This window comes from Catharus ustulatus, chromosome 1, assembly GCF_009819885.2.
Source record: "Catharus ustulatus isolate bCatUst1 chromosome 1, bCatUst1.pri.v2, whole genome shotgun sequence".
Taxonomy (NCBI): Eukaryota; Metazoa; Chordata; class Aves; order Passeriformes; family Turdidae; genus Catharus; species Catharus ustulatus.
Genome location: NC_046221.1, coordinates 1,008,497 through 1,021,672, shown reverse-complemented (window position 1 = coordinate 1,021,672; position 13,176 = coordinate 1,008,497). Strand labels below are relative to the sequence as shown.

General features: G+C 61.6%; 2 protein-coding genes across 5 annotated transcripts; one reads left to right on the top strand and one right to left on the bottom strand.

Annotated features, from left to right (window-relative positions):
* On the top strand, window positions 1-7,423 carry LOC116993996 (zinc finger protein 777-like). 4 transcript variants are annotated; one of them, XM_033055357.1, is made up of 7 exons: window positions 1-38; window positions 702-971; window positions 1,104-1,230; window positions 1,661-1,846; window positions 2,663-3,391; window positions 3,988-4,095; window positions 4,705-7,423. In XM_033055357.1, the coding sequence occupies exons 1-7, from the start codon at window positions 15-17 to the stop codon at window positions 5,745-5,747; spliced, it is 2,487 nt and encodes an 828-aa protein (XP_032911248.1). In that variant the 5' UTR covers window positions 1-14; the 3' UTR covers window positions 5,748-7,423. The 4 variants fall into 4 exon arrangements, with proteins under 4 accessions (XP_032911248.1, XP_032911241.1, XP_032911233.1 ...); XM_033055350.1 differs by having other exon boundaries at window positions 2,660-3,391; XM_033055342.1 differs by having other exon boundaries at window positions 2,657-3,391.
* A 400-nt stretch (window positions 7,424-7,823) lies between these two features.
* On the bottom strand, window positions 7,824-11,429 carry LOC117000702 (zinc finger protein 3-like). The gene is made up of 3 exons (XM_033068615.2): window positions 10,443-11,429; window positions 9,940-10,053; window positions 7,824-9,286 (listed from the first exon to the last, which is right to left on the bottom strand). Exons 1-3 carry the CDS (start codon window positions 10,453-10,455, stop codon window positions 8,262-8,264), a joined length of 1,152 nt encoding a protein of 383 aa, XP_032924506.2. The 5' UTR covers window positions 10,456-11,429; the 3' UTR covers window positions 7,824-8,261.
* Window positions 11,430-13,176: the final 1,747 nt, after the last annotated feature.

Sequence of the window (13,176 nt, the reverse complement as noted above, 5' to 3'; positions counted from 1 at the left end):
TGGCGGCCGCGGCCATGTCCCGCCGGGGGCCCGCGCAGGTCAGGGCCCGCCCGGACCACGGGCCGCGGGCCAGGATGCGTGACGGGACACGGGACGGGGCGGGCCGCAGCGGTGCTGCGGCAGGGGCGTGCAGGGAGCCAACGGGGGAAGTGGGACTGGGAATGCGGGGGGTCCTTCAGGGTCCTGGGCGTGGGGGGAGGGAGGTGGCGTGGGGGGGTCCTTGAGGGGGGGCAGCTCGGGGGTCTCCGGGAGAGCTGGTTCGGGGGCACTGAGGGGTCCCCCAGGGGAGGTGGGCTGGGGAAACACCCAGGGGTGCTGGCTCTGGGAGTCAGGGGTGTCCCTCTGGGTCTGGGAATGGATGACAACTCAGGAGGGCGGGGGGGTCCCCAGGGATGCCAGTTCTTAGGGATGAAGGGATCTCCCAGGGATGATGGTCCTGGGAGAGGCGGAACTGGGGAACCCTCCAAAGGTGCTGGTCCTGGGGGGTTCCCCTGGGTGCCTATTGAGGGGGTCTCTCCTTGGTCCTTGGGAAGGTGGGCACAGGGACACACGGGGGTGGCAACCAGGCTCTGGCAGATCCCTGCGGAATTGGGGTCTGGGGGAATCCCTCGGAGCCACCGGGGGGTCCTGAGCGGGTCCCCATTCCCTGAGCACCCTCTGGCCAGGGTGGTGGCCAAGCCCTGACCCTGAGTCCCCCGCAGGTGTCGGGCAGCCTCCGGCAGAAGGGGGTGCCAGGCACGGCCCCGTCGGAGCTGCAGGAGCTGCAGAGCCGCACGGAGTGCGCGGAGCGGCGGCTCCTGGCCTGCGAGAACCTGGTCGGGGAGCTGGGCAGCGGCCTGGCCGCCCTGGGCACCGTCCTGCAGAGCTACGGGCAGCTGCAGCAGCGCCTGCTCAACCTGGAGAACCTCCTCAAGAACAGGAACTTCTGGATCCTGCGCCTGCCCCCCAGCTCCAAGGGGGAGATCCCCAAGGTAGCGGCGGCCGCCTCCCAAGGATCCTGCGGGACTGTGGAAGGGTTGGGGGCTGAGCCCCTGCGCGTCCCCAGAGTGGGGCTGGACGTGTCCTGAGCCCCATGGTTCCAGGGGAATTCCCTGTCATTCCAGGTGCCGCTCACCTTCGATGATATCTCGGTGTATTTCAATGAGCTGGAGTGGGAGAGGCTGGAGCGCTGGCAGAAGGATCTGTACAGGGCCGTGATGAGGGGCAACTACGAGACCTTGGTGTCCCTGGGTAAGGCTGGGGGCTGTAGCTCATGGAATCATGGAGTAGCCTGGGTTTGGAAGGCTGTGAGGTGATGAGGCCCTGGCACAGGTTGCCTGCATCCCTGGAAGTGTCCAAGGCCAGCCTGGATGGTGCTTGGAACAACCTGGGATGGTGGAGGGTGTCCCTGACTTCCACTAGAGGGAAATGTTCCAGCCAAAGCTTTTCCCTCATTTGGGATTTTAGTTCATGTTCTGCTGGTTAGGGTCCTCTCTGCCTCAGGTGCGTCTGTGTTTGGGAGTGGATCTTGCCTTGGAGACAAGGAAGTGCTTGGAGTAGGGATGAGGTGTTTATGTTTCTGCTAGGACTGGGATAGGGGACAAGGGTCACTGCTGGAATGTGCTTAGCTAAAGACATGGCCAAATCCTAATCAACCCCCCATCCTCTGCCCCACGACCAGACTACGCCGTGTCCAAGCCCGACATCCTGTCCTGGATGGAGAGGGATGAAGAGCTCGGTGACAAAGAGGGTCAGGAGCCCCCATGGACACGGTCTGGGCATGGTCAGGAGCCCCCCCGGGCAGCAGGAGAGATGGACAAGGCAGATGAGGCTCCAGGAGATGAAAACCCCGTGGAAGCTGGCCCAGGTGGGTGCCAGGAAGAGGTGGCTGTTCCTGGAGATCTCGCCTTTGTTAGGAAGGAAGTGCTCACTCCATAGATTAAAGCACCCAGGAGCAGCGTGAATCTTCATTCCAAGAGGAATGGTTGTGCTTGGTTGGGTGAATCCCACAGAGGAAAGCAGTCAAAGCTTTCAGGAGGGTCTGGAGCAGTGGGAAAGGCCTCCTGTGAGCCTGGGGCTTCCAGAGACATTCCTGCCTGCTGTGGAGGGACAGGAAGCATGCTGGAAAGTGAGGAACTGGGAGCTGAGGTGGGAGGAGGAGGCTGGAGCTGCTCTGCCTGTCCTGGGGGAACAGAGGAGTCTGGGGAGCCTTGGGGCATGGATTTGGAGTGGGAGAGCTGGGTGAGAAGGTGGGAGGTGCTGGAAAGGGGCAGACAGACCCGGACAGAGCTGGGAGCAGTGGAGATGTGAGAAGAGCCATGGCTGAGGGCTCTTTCCTGCAGATTCAGGAGCTGGGAAGGTTAAAGGCACCCCAGGAGAAGGTGGGCAGGTGCTGTCCCATGGGAAAACTCACCTGGAGCCCAGGTGGGAGTTTGGGGGTTGGACTGGAGGAGAGGAAAAGGGACACAGAGGGACGTTTCATTTGGGGTCCATGGTCTTTTACTCAGGGCTTCTCTGCTGTGTGGATCCTGCCACGGGGCCAAGGAGGGGGCTCTGCCATTGGGGTTGGAGCTGTTTGTGTCTCTGCTGGGGCTGGGAGAGGGGACCAGGGTCACTTTGGGAATCTGGCAGGATAAAGGTGCAGCCAAATCCTAATAAAACCTGTTCTCTGCCCCAGCAGCAGACAGTGCCAAGTCTAAGCCCAACGGCCGCACCTGCATCAAGAGGGATGAAGAGCCCAGCTCATGGACACAGAATGGGGACAGCCAGAAAACCCCACAGATACAGACTGGGAACCGCCCGAAATCCCCACGGACACGGAGTGGGAACAGCCAGAAAACCCCGCAGATACAGACTGGAGACAGCCAGGACTCCCCACCTACACAGATTAGGGACAGCCCAAAGTCCTCATGGACACGGAGTGGGAACAGCCAGAAAACCCTACAGACACAGACTGGGGACAGACAGAACTCCCCACAGACACAGATTAGGGACAGCCCAAAGTCCTCATGGACACGGAGTGGGAACAGCCAGAAAACCCTACAGACACAGACTGGGGACAGCCAGAACCCCCCACAGACACAGACTGGGGACAGCCCTAAGTCCTCATGGACACGGAGTGGGAACAGCCCAAAGTCCCCAAGGAGACAGACTGGGAACAGCCCAAAGTCTCCAAGGACACAGATTGGGAACAGCCCAAAGTCCCCAAGGACACAGACTGGGAACAGCCCGAAATCCCCACAGGCACACACTGAGGACAGCCAGACACTGCCTCAGACACAGAATGGGGACAGTCAGAACCCCCTCCAGACAAGTGTCCCCAACAATGAGAAGCCCTCACAGACACCAGAAGAGATGGAGCAGCAGGAAAAGGCTTTGGGAGAGGATCCCATGCCGGTAGAAGCTGGCCCAGGTGAGTTCCAGGGCTGCCAGGGAGGATGTACTTCCCCTTCCCCAGCTCTCCAGGGCTCTGGCAGTGTCCAGGGCAGAGGGCATAGCCCTGGTGCTTGGAGAGGCATTGCCAGGGAGCCTTGGGATGTTGGGACAGTGGAAGAGGGTCTGGACACAGGAATGCAGCCTGTGGAGATGGTGAGGTGAGGCTGCTCCATGAGGAAATGGCATGTGTCACCTTGGTGTCCTTCCTCTCAGCCCTCTCTCTGTATTTGGTCCATGTGTGGCTTCACTCCTGACACCTCCCAGCCTTTCCATAGAATTGCTGGGGTTGGAGAAGCCCTCTGAGACCACTGGGTCTAACTGTCCCCCAGCACTGCCAAGGCCCCGTGTCCCCAGATGCCACATCCACAAGGCATCTGAACACCTGGAACGGGGGGGTCCACCACTGCCTGTTGCAGGGCTGACCAGCCCTCTCCAGAAGGAATTTTCCTGATGGCTGATGCACATCCTGGCTCTTGAGCTGCAGCTTTCTCCAGCAATCCCTGGTTCATAATGCTGGAGCGGGGACCTGGGATGTCTCCATGGGTCTTTCAAATCCTTGTTCCCTGCAAACAGAATCCCCCATCCTGATGATGACTGTGACATCCCTGGGGGACCATCAGCCAGGGGTGGTGGCAGAGGAGGAGCCGGACATGGAGGAGGACCCAGCAGAGCCTGACACTGGTGAGTCACCCTGTGCTGGGGACACAGGGCCTGGCAGGTGGGTGGGAAGCAGCTTCCAGAGCTGATGGGCTTGAAATAGGGAGGGAAAATGAAGTTTCAGGGATTCCTTTTATTTTTTCCTACAACATCTTGTGGACTTAGAGGTGCCACTGGTCTCAATGGCACCCATGGAGGGCTCAGCCTGGGAGCCCTGTGGGGATGGGCACTCCATCCCTGCCCCGGGCTGCTGTGCCAGGGCTGGACAGCCTTTTTGGGGAAGGAATTTTCAAAATATGCAACCTGAACCTCCCCTGGCACAGCTTGAGGCAATTTCTCCTTGCCCTGTCCCTGTTTCCTGGGAGCAGAGCCTGACCCCCCCAGCTGTCCCTTCCTGTCAGGGAGTTGTGCAGAGCCAGGAGTTCCCCCTGAGCCTCCTTTTCTCCAGGCTGAGCCCCTTTCCAGCTCTGTTCCCTTCCCTGGACACCCTCCAGCCCCTCAATGTCTTTCTTGTCATGAGAGGCCCAGACCTGCCCCTGGGACTGGAGGTGCCCCAGCAGTGCCAGCACAGGGAGGGGCCCTGGTGCTGTGTCACACTGGAGCTGGCACCAACACGGTGTCTCTCTGTTCCAGAGGAAGCCTCACCCATGGAAGATGAAACACCGTGCAAAGGGGTTTCTCCCGAGGACATCAAGGTAAAGGAAGAGGAGCCTGAGCTGCTGGCAGAGGAATCCACACCCTCTCCTGGCTCAGAGATCCAGAAATGTCCCAAAAACGAGCTGGTGAAAGCCAAGAGCAAGAAGAAGCCGAACCGTTGCGAGGCCAGCAACCTCCTGATGGGCAACTGCCGGCGCGGGTACGTGCGGGAATGGTCCCACCCCTGCACGGAGTGCGGGAAGCGCTTCCGCCTCAAGATCAACCTCATCATCCACCAGCGCAGCCACGCCAAGGAGGGGCCCTACGAGTGCCCCGTGTGCGAGATCGGCTTCAGCAACAAGCGGCACCTGGACCTTCACCGCAGCATCCACGTCAAGGACAGAGCCTTCGGCGCCAAGGTCTGGGGCAACGTCCACCCCGAGCTGCGCATCCGCCCGCGCAGGGACCTGTGCGGTGGCACCCACGGGCCGCCCGGTGCTGGCCACGCTGGGGGGCCCTGGCTGGGCCAGCCCAAGGAGGAGCCGGACAGAGAGGGCCTGTCCGCCTCTGGGTTCACACGGCCGCCCGATTCCAGGCTGAAGTGCCCCTACTGCAAGAAGTTCCTGTCCTGCTCCGTGTCGCTGCGGCGGCACCTCCAGACCCACTTGCGGGAGCGGCCCTACTGCTGCAGCTCCTGCAACAAGTGCTTCACCCGCAGCAATCACCTCGTGCGCCACAAGAAGATCCACGAGCGGGCCCTGGCGGCGCTCCAGCGGGAGGCCAACGCCCAGCCCCCTGCTGCTATCCCGGCATCCCTGCAGCACAGGGCTCCCGAGGCCAACAGGAGCCCTTCCCAAGGGAATGGCAGCCCTGAGGCTGCGAAACCGAGCCTGCCCAACGTGCTGCTGTTGGGAGCGACATCACTGGAGCACCAGGGCAAAGGCTCCTCGCTCCCTGAGTGCATCAGGAAAGCTGTGCAGCCCGTGGTCCAGCTGGGATCGAGGGCAGTGGCTTCGGAAATGACCCTGGGACAGATCTGAGCTGTGCGCATCCCTGGAGAGAAGCTGCGAGTTTGTTGGGTTTGCACCTGGTGGGACACCAGGATTGGGAATCTGCTGCGTTTTAGGAGCTTCCTGGGTTATAGAAAGAATGGGAAGCTTGGAGATAACAACAGAGAGCAAATTGCAGAAGCCTCCAGTGATCCATTATGCTTCACCATTCCACTGACTTGCTCCTGTTGGTTGATATTTGGAATTTTCCTAAGCTGACATTCCTGGGAGATGACCAGGTGAATCCTGGTCAAACAGGAGCAGAGCTTTTGCATTCCTTGATGTTGAAGCTGACCTCTTGCATAAGGGGAACACAACTAAAGAGGGCAGGGAGAAGGGAAAGGAGCTGGCAACGTTCCCAAGCAGCGCTTTGCTTCATGGACCAAGCTTCCTGAGACACCAGATGGAGAGTGACATCTCTGAGACCCCACCACGTCCTTGCCACCCCCCACGCTGGGGAGATCAGCCAACACCCCCTCCAGCAGGCTGGGAACACTGGAGCCTTGCACTGGAAGATCCACAGGACAAACCAAACCCCAGTGTTCTGTGCTGGTGTATTCCAGGGATCCTGGCAGGTCCATCAGGGAGGCCACAGGCACCCTTGGGAGACCATCCTGCATGGGTGCACAGTGATTTTAGGAATACTTGACAGGTCAGCAGCAGCAGTACCCCTGATCCTCATGGATCTGCCTGCACAGAGCAGCCCCTCAGCTCTGGAGGAAACTCGCACTCTCCCACCTGCAGCTCATCCCCTTTTGCCCAAATTCCCACCATAACGAATTCTATGGGAAAACAGTTCTGCAGCTACCTCAGTCGGGGAGGGGGGGGCCTGCCCGGAGGCAGCCAGTGGCAGCCAGGCCTGGTGCTGCTCCAGTGTCCCCAGAGCCACCAGAGCAGTGTCCTGGCCAGAGCCCCACATGCATCCCACGCACAGGATGTGCACAGGGAGCTCATCCCACCTGGAGCCATCTCCACGCCGACCCAATGGAGCAGCTGCTGGGACTCTTGCATTTAGTTTTTTCCAGGGTTTTTTTGTTTTTGTTTTCTTTGAGTTGTTTGATGTAATTATTTGATATCCTGAGGTCTCTGTCCCTCTCTGAGCAGTGAATACTGGTAGGCTTTTCCCATCTTTCATTCCAAGTCACTCCCGAGGTGTGATGGTGCTGCTACGGGAAGCTTTGGGAACCGAGGGAACACCTGTGCTACATCCAGGTGTGATCCTCAGCCACCTCCTGCTCCATGGGACAGACAGCAGTGTCCAGGCTGCTCCCTGGGAATACACATGACATCCCACTGCTCCTCTGGGTGTCTCACAATTCCTGCCCCTGGGATTGCAGTGTGGAGCACTCCCAGACATCAGCAGGAGCTGGGAGGGGTGCCAGTGGCAGATAGGGGGGTGCCTGATGCCTTGTGGACGTGTGACTATGGATCTGGCACTGAGCCACTGGCTGATTATCCCTGTTATCCCTGCCCAGATAGAGATCCAAGTGCTCCTCAGTTGATCCCAGGGGCATGGCTGAGCTGGTGTTGCCGGTGGGTGAATCCCCCCAGGCCAGCAGAAGGACCAGCAGCCCCAGCCTGGCGTCTGCTGTGACCGGGAGCAGCATTTTCTATGACATTCCCGACCCCTTTCTCAGGCTGTGGAATCAATAAAGTATTTGTCTCTATGTCCGGCTGCTTTGGGGGTGTGCTGGTGCCTGTGGGCACAGAACTGGGATCAGCCAGGACAGCTCTCAGCAGCAGGAGGGTTTTGGGAGTCACTGCCAGCAGCTCCAGAGCCCCCAGGCTACTGAGAGAGTTGTGGAATCCCAGCCAGGAAGGACAAATGGCCGAGGGGAGCGGGGAAGGGAGAGGATGGAGTGGCTCATGGTTCCCTCAGCACTGCCAGGGAATCCCGTGGTGCCCAGATCTTATGGAGAATCCTGTGGGGGATTCCTGTGGGACTGCCCCACATTCCTATCACACATTCCCAGCAGGTAGCTCTGCTTTCCTCCCCTGATTGCCCTGTCCCTGTTGATTTAGGGATGTCAACCCCCAGCCTGCCCAGGAGCACAACAGGAGACCATGTCAGCTCAGTCTTTTATCTGATTCTCTTCCCGGCTGGTCCTGCCACCCAGCCCCCACAGCCTCTCAGGGCTATCAGCTGCCCCCAGGCCACTGACCACTCCCTGCAAGTGGTGGTGTTCAAACAACCCGAGTTCCACCCTGGGGTCTGACACAGCCGCTCCTCTGCTGAATCCATGGGGCAGCGACACCACCCGGCTCGGCTCAGCCACTGAGCCTCCCCTCCTCTGCTGCCTCGTGGCCAGTCCCATCCCACCCTGGGCCTTCCCCGCTGGCACAGCACAGCAGCTCCCTGCTCCTCCTGCTCCTCCTCCTGAGACCCAGGTGGTGCCACAAATCCCACAGCATCATGGACAAACTCCCGGTGCTTCCACAAGTCCCAGCTGCCCGGTGTGTCACACGCTGAAGAACCACTGTCCCTTCCCCTCTCCAGCCCTCTGGCTACCGATTATCCTGGCTCAGAGCCTCGCAGGGCTCCAGCTCGGGCTCGTGTCCCGGCAAGCTGCCGGCCGGAGAGGTGGCCACGGCGTGCACCTTCTGGTGGTGGTTCAGCGATTGCCGGTGCCGGAAGCTCTTGGTGCAGCCGTGGCACTGGAAGGGGCGCTGCTGGGTGTGCCGGCGCTGGTGCTCCTCCAGCGATGTTTTCTGGGGGAAGCTCTCGGCGCACTCGATGCAGCGGTAGAGCCGCTCCCCGGTGGCGCTGGCCCTCGCCGGCCGGCCCGGCCACGCGCTGCGGAGCTGCGGCCCGTGGATGCGCTGGTGCTTCTGCAGGTGGTGCTTCTGCACGAAGCCCTTGCCGCAGGCGGGGCAGCGGTACGGCCGCTCCCCGGTGTGGATCCGGTAGTGCTTGTTGAGGTTGGACTTCTCGTTGAAGCTCTTGCCGCAGGCCGGGCACTGGAAGGGCCGCTCGCCCGTGTGCAGGCGCTGGTGCCGCAGCAGCGCGGCGTGGTGGGCCAGGCTCTTCCCGCAGGACGTGCAGATGAAGGAGCCGTTGCTCTTCCTCGCCCGGCTCTGCTGCCGTGCCAGGAGGTTCCGTGTCAGCCGGACGCTCTTCCAGCCCGGCGGCAGCGCCCCAGGATCGTCCTGGAGACTCTGCTGCTCCCAGCCGGGCTGCGGCGACGCCACCTCGGCCGTGGGGTCTTCTCCCAGCGGCATTCCCTGGGCGAGGGCGAACGGCTGCTCCGTGCCCGCGCCCAGCGCGTGCTCCGTGGGGAAGGGCAGGCCCGGGGCAGGGTGAGCCTCCACCGGCACCACCACCGGCTTGAATTCCCCCAGGCAGAATTCCCCCAAGCCTGCTCCGGCAGCCTTCGGCCCGGCCACGCCGTGGCTGTCCCAGGAAACCGGCTGCTCCTGGCTGAGGGGAACCTCCTCGTCCAGCCTGACCGCGGGCACCATCGGCAGTGCCAGGAGCTCAGCTCCGTCCTCCTGCGGCTGCTGCTCTTCTGTCTTGATCACAACCATCTCACCTGTGGGGAGACCGCAGTTCATTGTGGGAAGGGAAGTCCTCCCACGCCTGCAGCTCCATTGTGGGAGCGTGAATGAAAGGGAGCAGGAAGGGATTCCCAGGAGGAGATGAGGTGAATGGTGGTTGTTCGGGCAACTTGTTGGACCTTAGGGACATCATGGAATTACAGAATGAGTGAGGTTTGCAAAGCCCTCCAAGATCACCAAGTCCAATCATCAACCAAGCACTGCCAAGGCCACCACTGACCCGTGTCCCCAACTGCCACATCCACACAGCTTTTAAATCCTTCCAGGAATGGAGATGTCACCCACCACTGCCCTGGGCATGCTGGACTCAATGGACACTATGGACTGACAATACAATCCTCACAGAAAAGCCAAACCACAGGGAATGTGATGGCAAAGATGAGGGGCAGAGTTCTCCATCCTGGAAAGAACCCCATCAGGAATGGCAGAGTTTGAGTGAGTGAATCCAGGCAAAAACATCAAAGCAAGGTCTCCCCAAAGCAGGAGGGAGCATCCACCCACAGGTACCCAGCTCCATCCTCACTGAGCCTTCTTGCCCCAGGTTTTACCATTTTCCATCCTTAAGGACTCTGCCCAGTCCGGGTGGGTTGTGAGTGCCCACCCTCAGCCCCCCCTTGCTGTCACTCACTGTCACCAAGCTGTCCTGGCACCGCTCCCTTCTCCGGCAGCCCGGGGCTCCCTGGATCCTCCCTGTCCTCGGCTAGTGGCAGCAGTGCAGGTTTGGAACCAGCATCCTCAGACCCTGGGAAGGAGGGAGCAATGGGATGAACAGCTGGCAGTGGGGACCAGCCAAAGCAGGGTCCTGGAATTCCAGGACATCTGATCACACAGGCCACTGGCAGCCAAACCAGGCACGTGATTTTGGCTTATCCAGGAAGTGAAGTGGACATTCAAGCTCTAAAATTTCAACCCAAAATTAATGAGCACTAAAATGTACGACTCTCTACAGCAAATTCCTGCAGGGTGATCCATGTACAGCCCACATCCCAGGAAAAAAACAGTGCAGGAACAGTGCTAGTGGGCTGCAGGGCATGTTACATGGAATCCCCCCGTGTTCCACATGGGGAGGGTCTGGAAGCTGCATCAGCCCAGGGATGCTGATGCTTCTGACATGATCTGAGTGATCCTCACCAAGAGGGACCATGGCCTCGTAATTCCCCTTCCTGGCGATCCCACGGAGCTCCCGGCTGTCCGCGCTCCCCAGCTCCTGCTCCGGCAGAGTGCCCGCCTCACCCTCGCCCGCCGCTGGCACCTGCAAGTACAGGAGGCTCCACCTGGGGGTCCCCCCGAGCCCCTCCCCGAGCCCCTATGGACAGAGCCGTGTCAAGGGGGACATTCCCAGACGTCGCAGCGAGGCTCAGCTGTTCCTCCCCAGACCAGGGGCAGATTCCCAGGATCCAGGATCCATCCCAGCCCTCAGGTGGGAGCAGGACAGGTGGCACCATCCCACATCACCCAGTAGGGCCCAACATGGCTGAAACACTCGGGGCAGGTGTTCTGCTCGCCCTCTTCCCTGGGGACAGGCACAAGCACCAGAGGAGCCGTGTCCATCAGGCTCCGTGCAGCTCCTGAGAGCCAACAGCACATCCCACGGCCACACCGTCACCTGGGGCACTTTCCCATTGCTTTTGGCACATCTCTGTCATCCCTGTGAGCTGGGACACATCCCTGTCCATCTTTGGCACATTCCCTTTAGTGGGGGAATGTTCTTATTTGTCACCACTGGCATATCCCTGTTTCTGCATCAGTTGGGGCTGGTCCCCATTACCTACACCCCATCCCTGCCACTGAGGATGCATCCCTGTTCCCGGGGACTCATCCTCATCCTCATTACCATCCCTGTCACCATGGGCTCACCCCCATCCCCGATATCCAGAGCTTGTCCCTGTCACCGCTGGCATGTCCCTGTCACCGCTGGCATGTCCCCGTCCCCATTCCTCAGCGCTCGTCCCTGTCACCGTGGGCTCAGCCTGATCCCACTCCTGGCTCCCGTCCCTTTCCTCCTTCCCGGGAGCTGGTTCCCGTCCCCCGGGCCCATCCTGTCACCGTGCGGGCCCGTCGCGGTTCCCCGGGCCCCGTCGCGGTTACCTGTGTCCGCTGACGGCCGGTGCCGGTGCCGGTGCCGGTGCCCCCGCAGCGGCAGCGGCGGAGCTGGCGCTGGATGCGGCGGAGGCGGCGGGAGTTGTCCCTGAGGAGCGCGGCCAGCCGGGCCCCGCCGGCCCGCACCGTGCGCTCCAGCCCCGCCACGCGCCGCTCCAGCCGCTCCAGCCGCCGCTCCGCCGCCTCCACGCTCCGCTCCAGCCGCCGCTCCGCCGCCGCCACCGCCCGCAGCGACAGCCCCGCCGGGGCCGCCCCGCCGGGGCCCGCGCCGGGATCGGGGCCCGCGCCCTGCCAGGCCTCGGGCGCCCACTCGGGGTCCTGCTGCGGGGGGAAGAGGGCGGTGAGGAGCGGCCGGGCCCGAGGTCCCGCCGGGGGTCCGGGGGTGGCGGTGCCGGGGGGTCCCGCCGGTACCTGAGCGCGGCCCCACCGGGCCATGGCCGCCCCTCACAGCGCCCGCCGCAGCGCCCCCTGCCGGCCCCGCGCCGCCCGCGCCGCCCCGCCCGCGGCCGCCGCGCCGAGACCCCGGCCCGGCCCGGGCCCACCGCACCCACGGCTCCATCCACAGCCACATCCACGGCTCCATCGCACCCACGGCCCCACCGCATCCACGGCTCCATCCACAGCCCCACCGCACCCACGGCTCCATCCACAGCCACATCCACGGCCCCACCGCACCCACGGCTCCATCGCATCCACGGCTCCATCCCATCCACGGCTCCATCCCATCCACGGCCCCATCCCAGCTACAGCCCCATCCACAGCCACATCCACGGCCCCACCGCATCCACGGCTCCATCCCATCCACGGCCCCATCCCATCCACGGCTCCATCCCATCCACGGCTCCATCCCAGCTACAGCCCTATCCCATCCCAACTACAGCCCCATTGCATCCACGGCTCCGTCCCAACTACAGCCACATCCATGGCCCCATCCCATCCCAACTACAGCCCCACAGCATCCACGGCTCCATCCACAGCCCCATCCCATCCACAGTCCCATCCCATCCACAGCCCCATCCCATCCACAGCCCCATCCCATCCCATCCCATCCCCAGCCCCATCCCACCCCATTCACAGCCCCATCCCAGAATGAGTCAGGTTGAAAGGGACCTCAGTGGCTCATCTGGTCTCACCTCCCTGTTCAGTCAGGGTTATCCCAGAGCACAGGGCATGGGATTTGTGTCCAGACCATTCTGGAATACCTCCAGTGAGGGAGGTTCCACACCCTCTCTGGACAATCTGTTCCAGGGCTCAGTCACTGCACAGGGAAGAAGTTCTTCCTCCTGTCCAGGTGGATCTTCCTGGGCATCAGTTTCCTGCCTGTTCCTCTTGTCCTGTCGCCGGGTCCCACAGTGAAGATCCAGGCTCTATCATTCCTGTCCCGTCCTGTCTCCATCCCCATCCCAGTCTCTATCACATCCACATCCCCATCTCATTTTGTCACATCCCACCCTATCCCAAATACATCTCTACATCCATCCCATTCCCATCCATCCCCATTCTATCCATCCATATCCCCTCTCATCCCCACCCCATTCCTATTCCATCCTCATCCCATCCCCATCCATCCCCACCCCTGCATGAGCGCCACAGCTCCAGCCTCAAATCCCAGTGCCCAGCAACCTCCAATGCCATTCCCAGAGGCCCATCCAGACCCCAAATCCCATCCCCATCTCACTGGGACTGCAGCCCCCCAGCAGCAGGTAACACCCCCCACCCAGTGTTCCCTTCTCACTCTTCCATCACTCCATCCCATGGATCCCAT

Excerpts from the sequence above, each read along its gene's own strand:
- LOC116993996 (XM_033055342.1), top strand. The coding sequence starts at position 15 with ATGTCCCGCCGGGGGCCCGCGCAG. Across the intron at positions 39-701 it reads CCCGCCGGGGGCCCGCGCAG|GTGTCGGGCAGCCTCCGGCA; the intron begins GTCAGGGCCCGC and ends AGTCCCCCGCAG. Across the intron at positions 4,096-4,704 it reads CCCAGCAGAGCCTGACACTG|AGGAAGCCTCACCCATGGAA; the intron begins GTGAGTCACCCT and ends TCTCTGTTCCAG.
- LOC117000702 (XM_033068615.2), bottom strand. Across the intron at positions 9,287-9,939 it reads GCCAGGACAGCTTGGTGACA|GTGAGATGGTTGTGATCAAG; the intron begins GTGAGTGACAGC and ends GTCTCCCCACAG.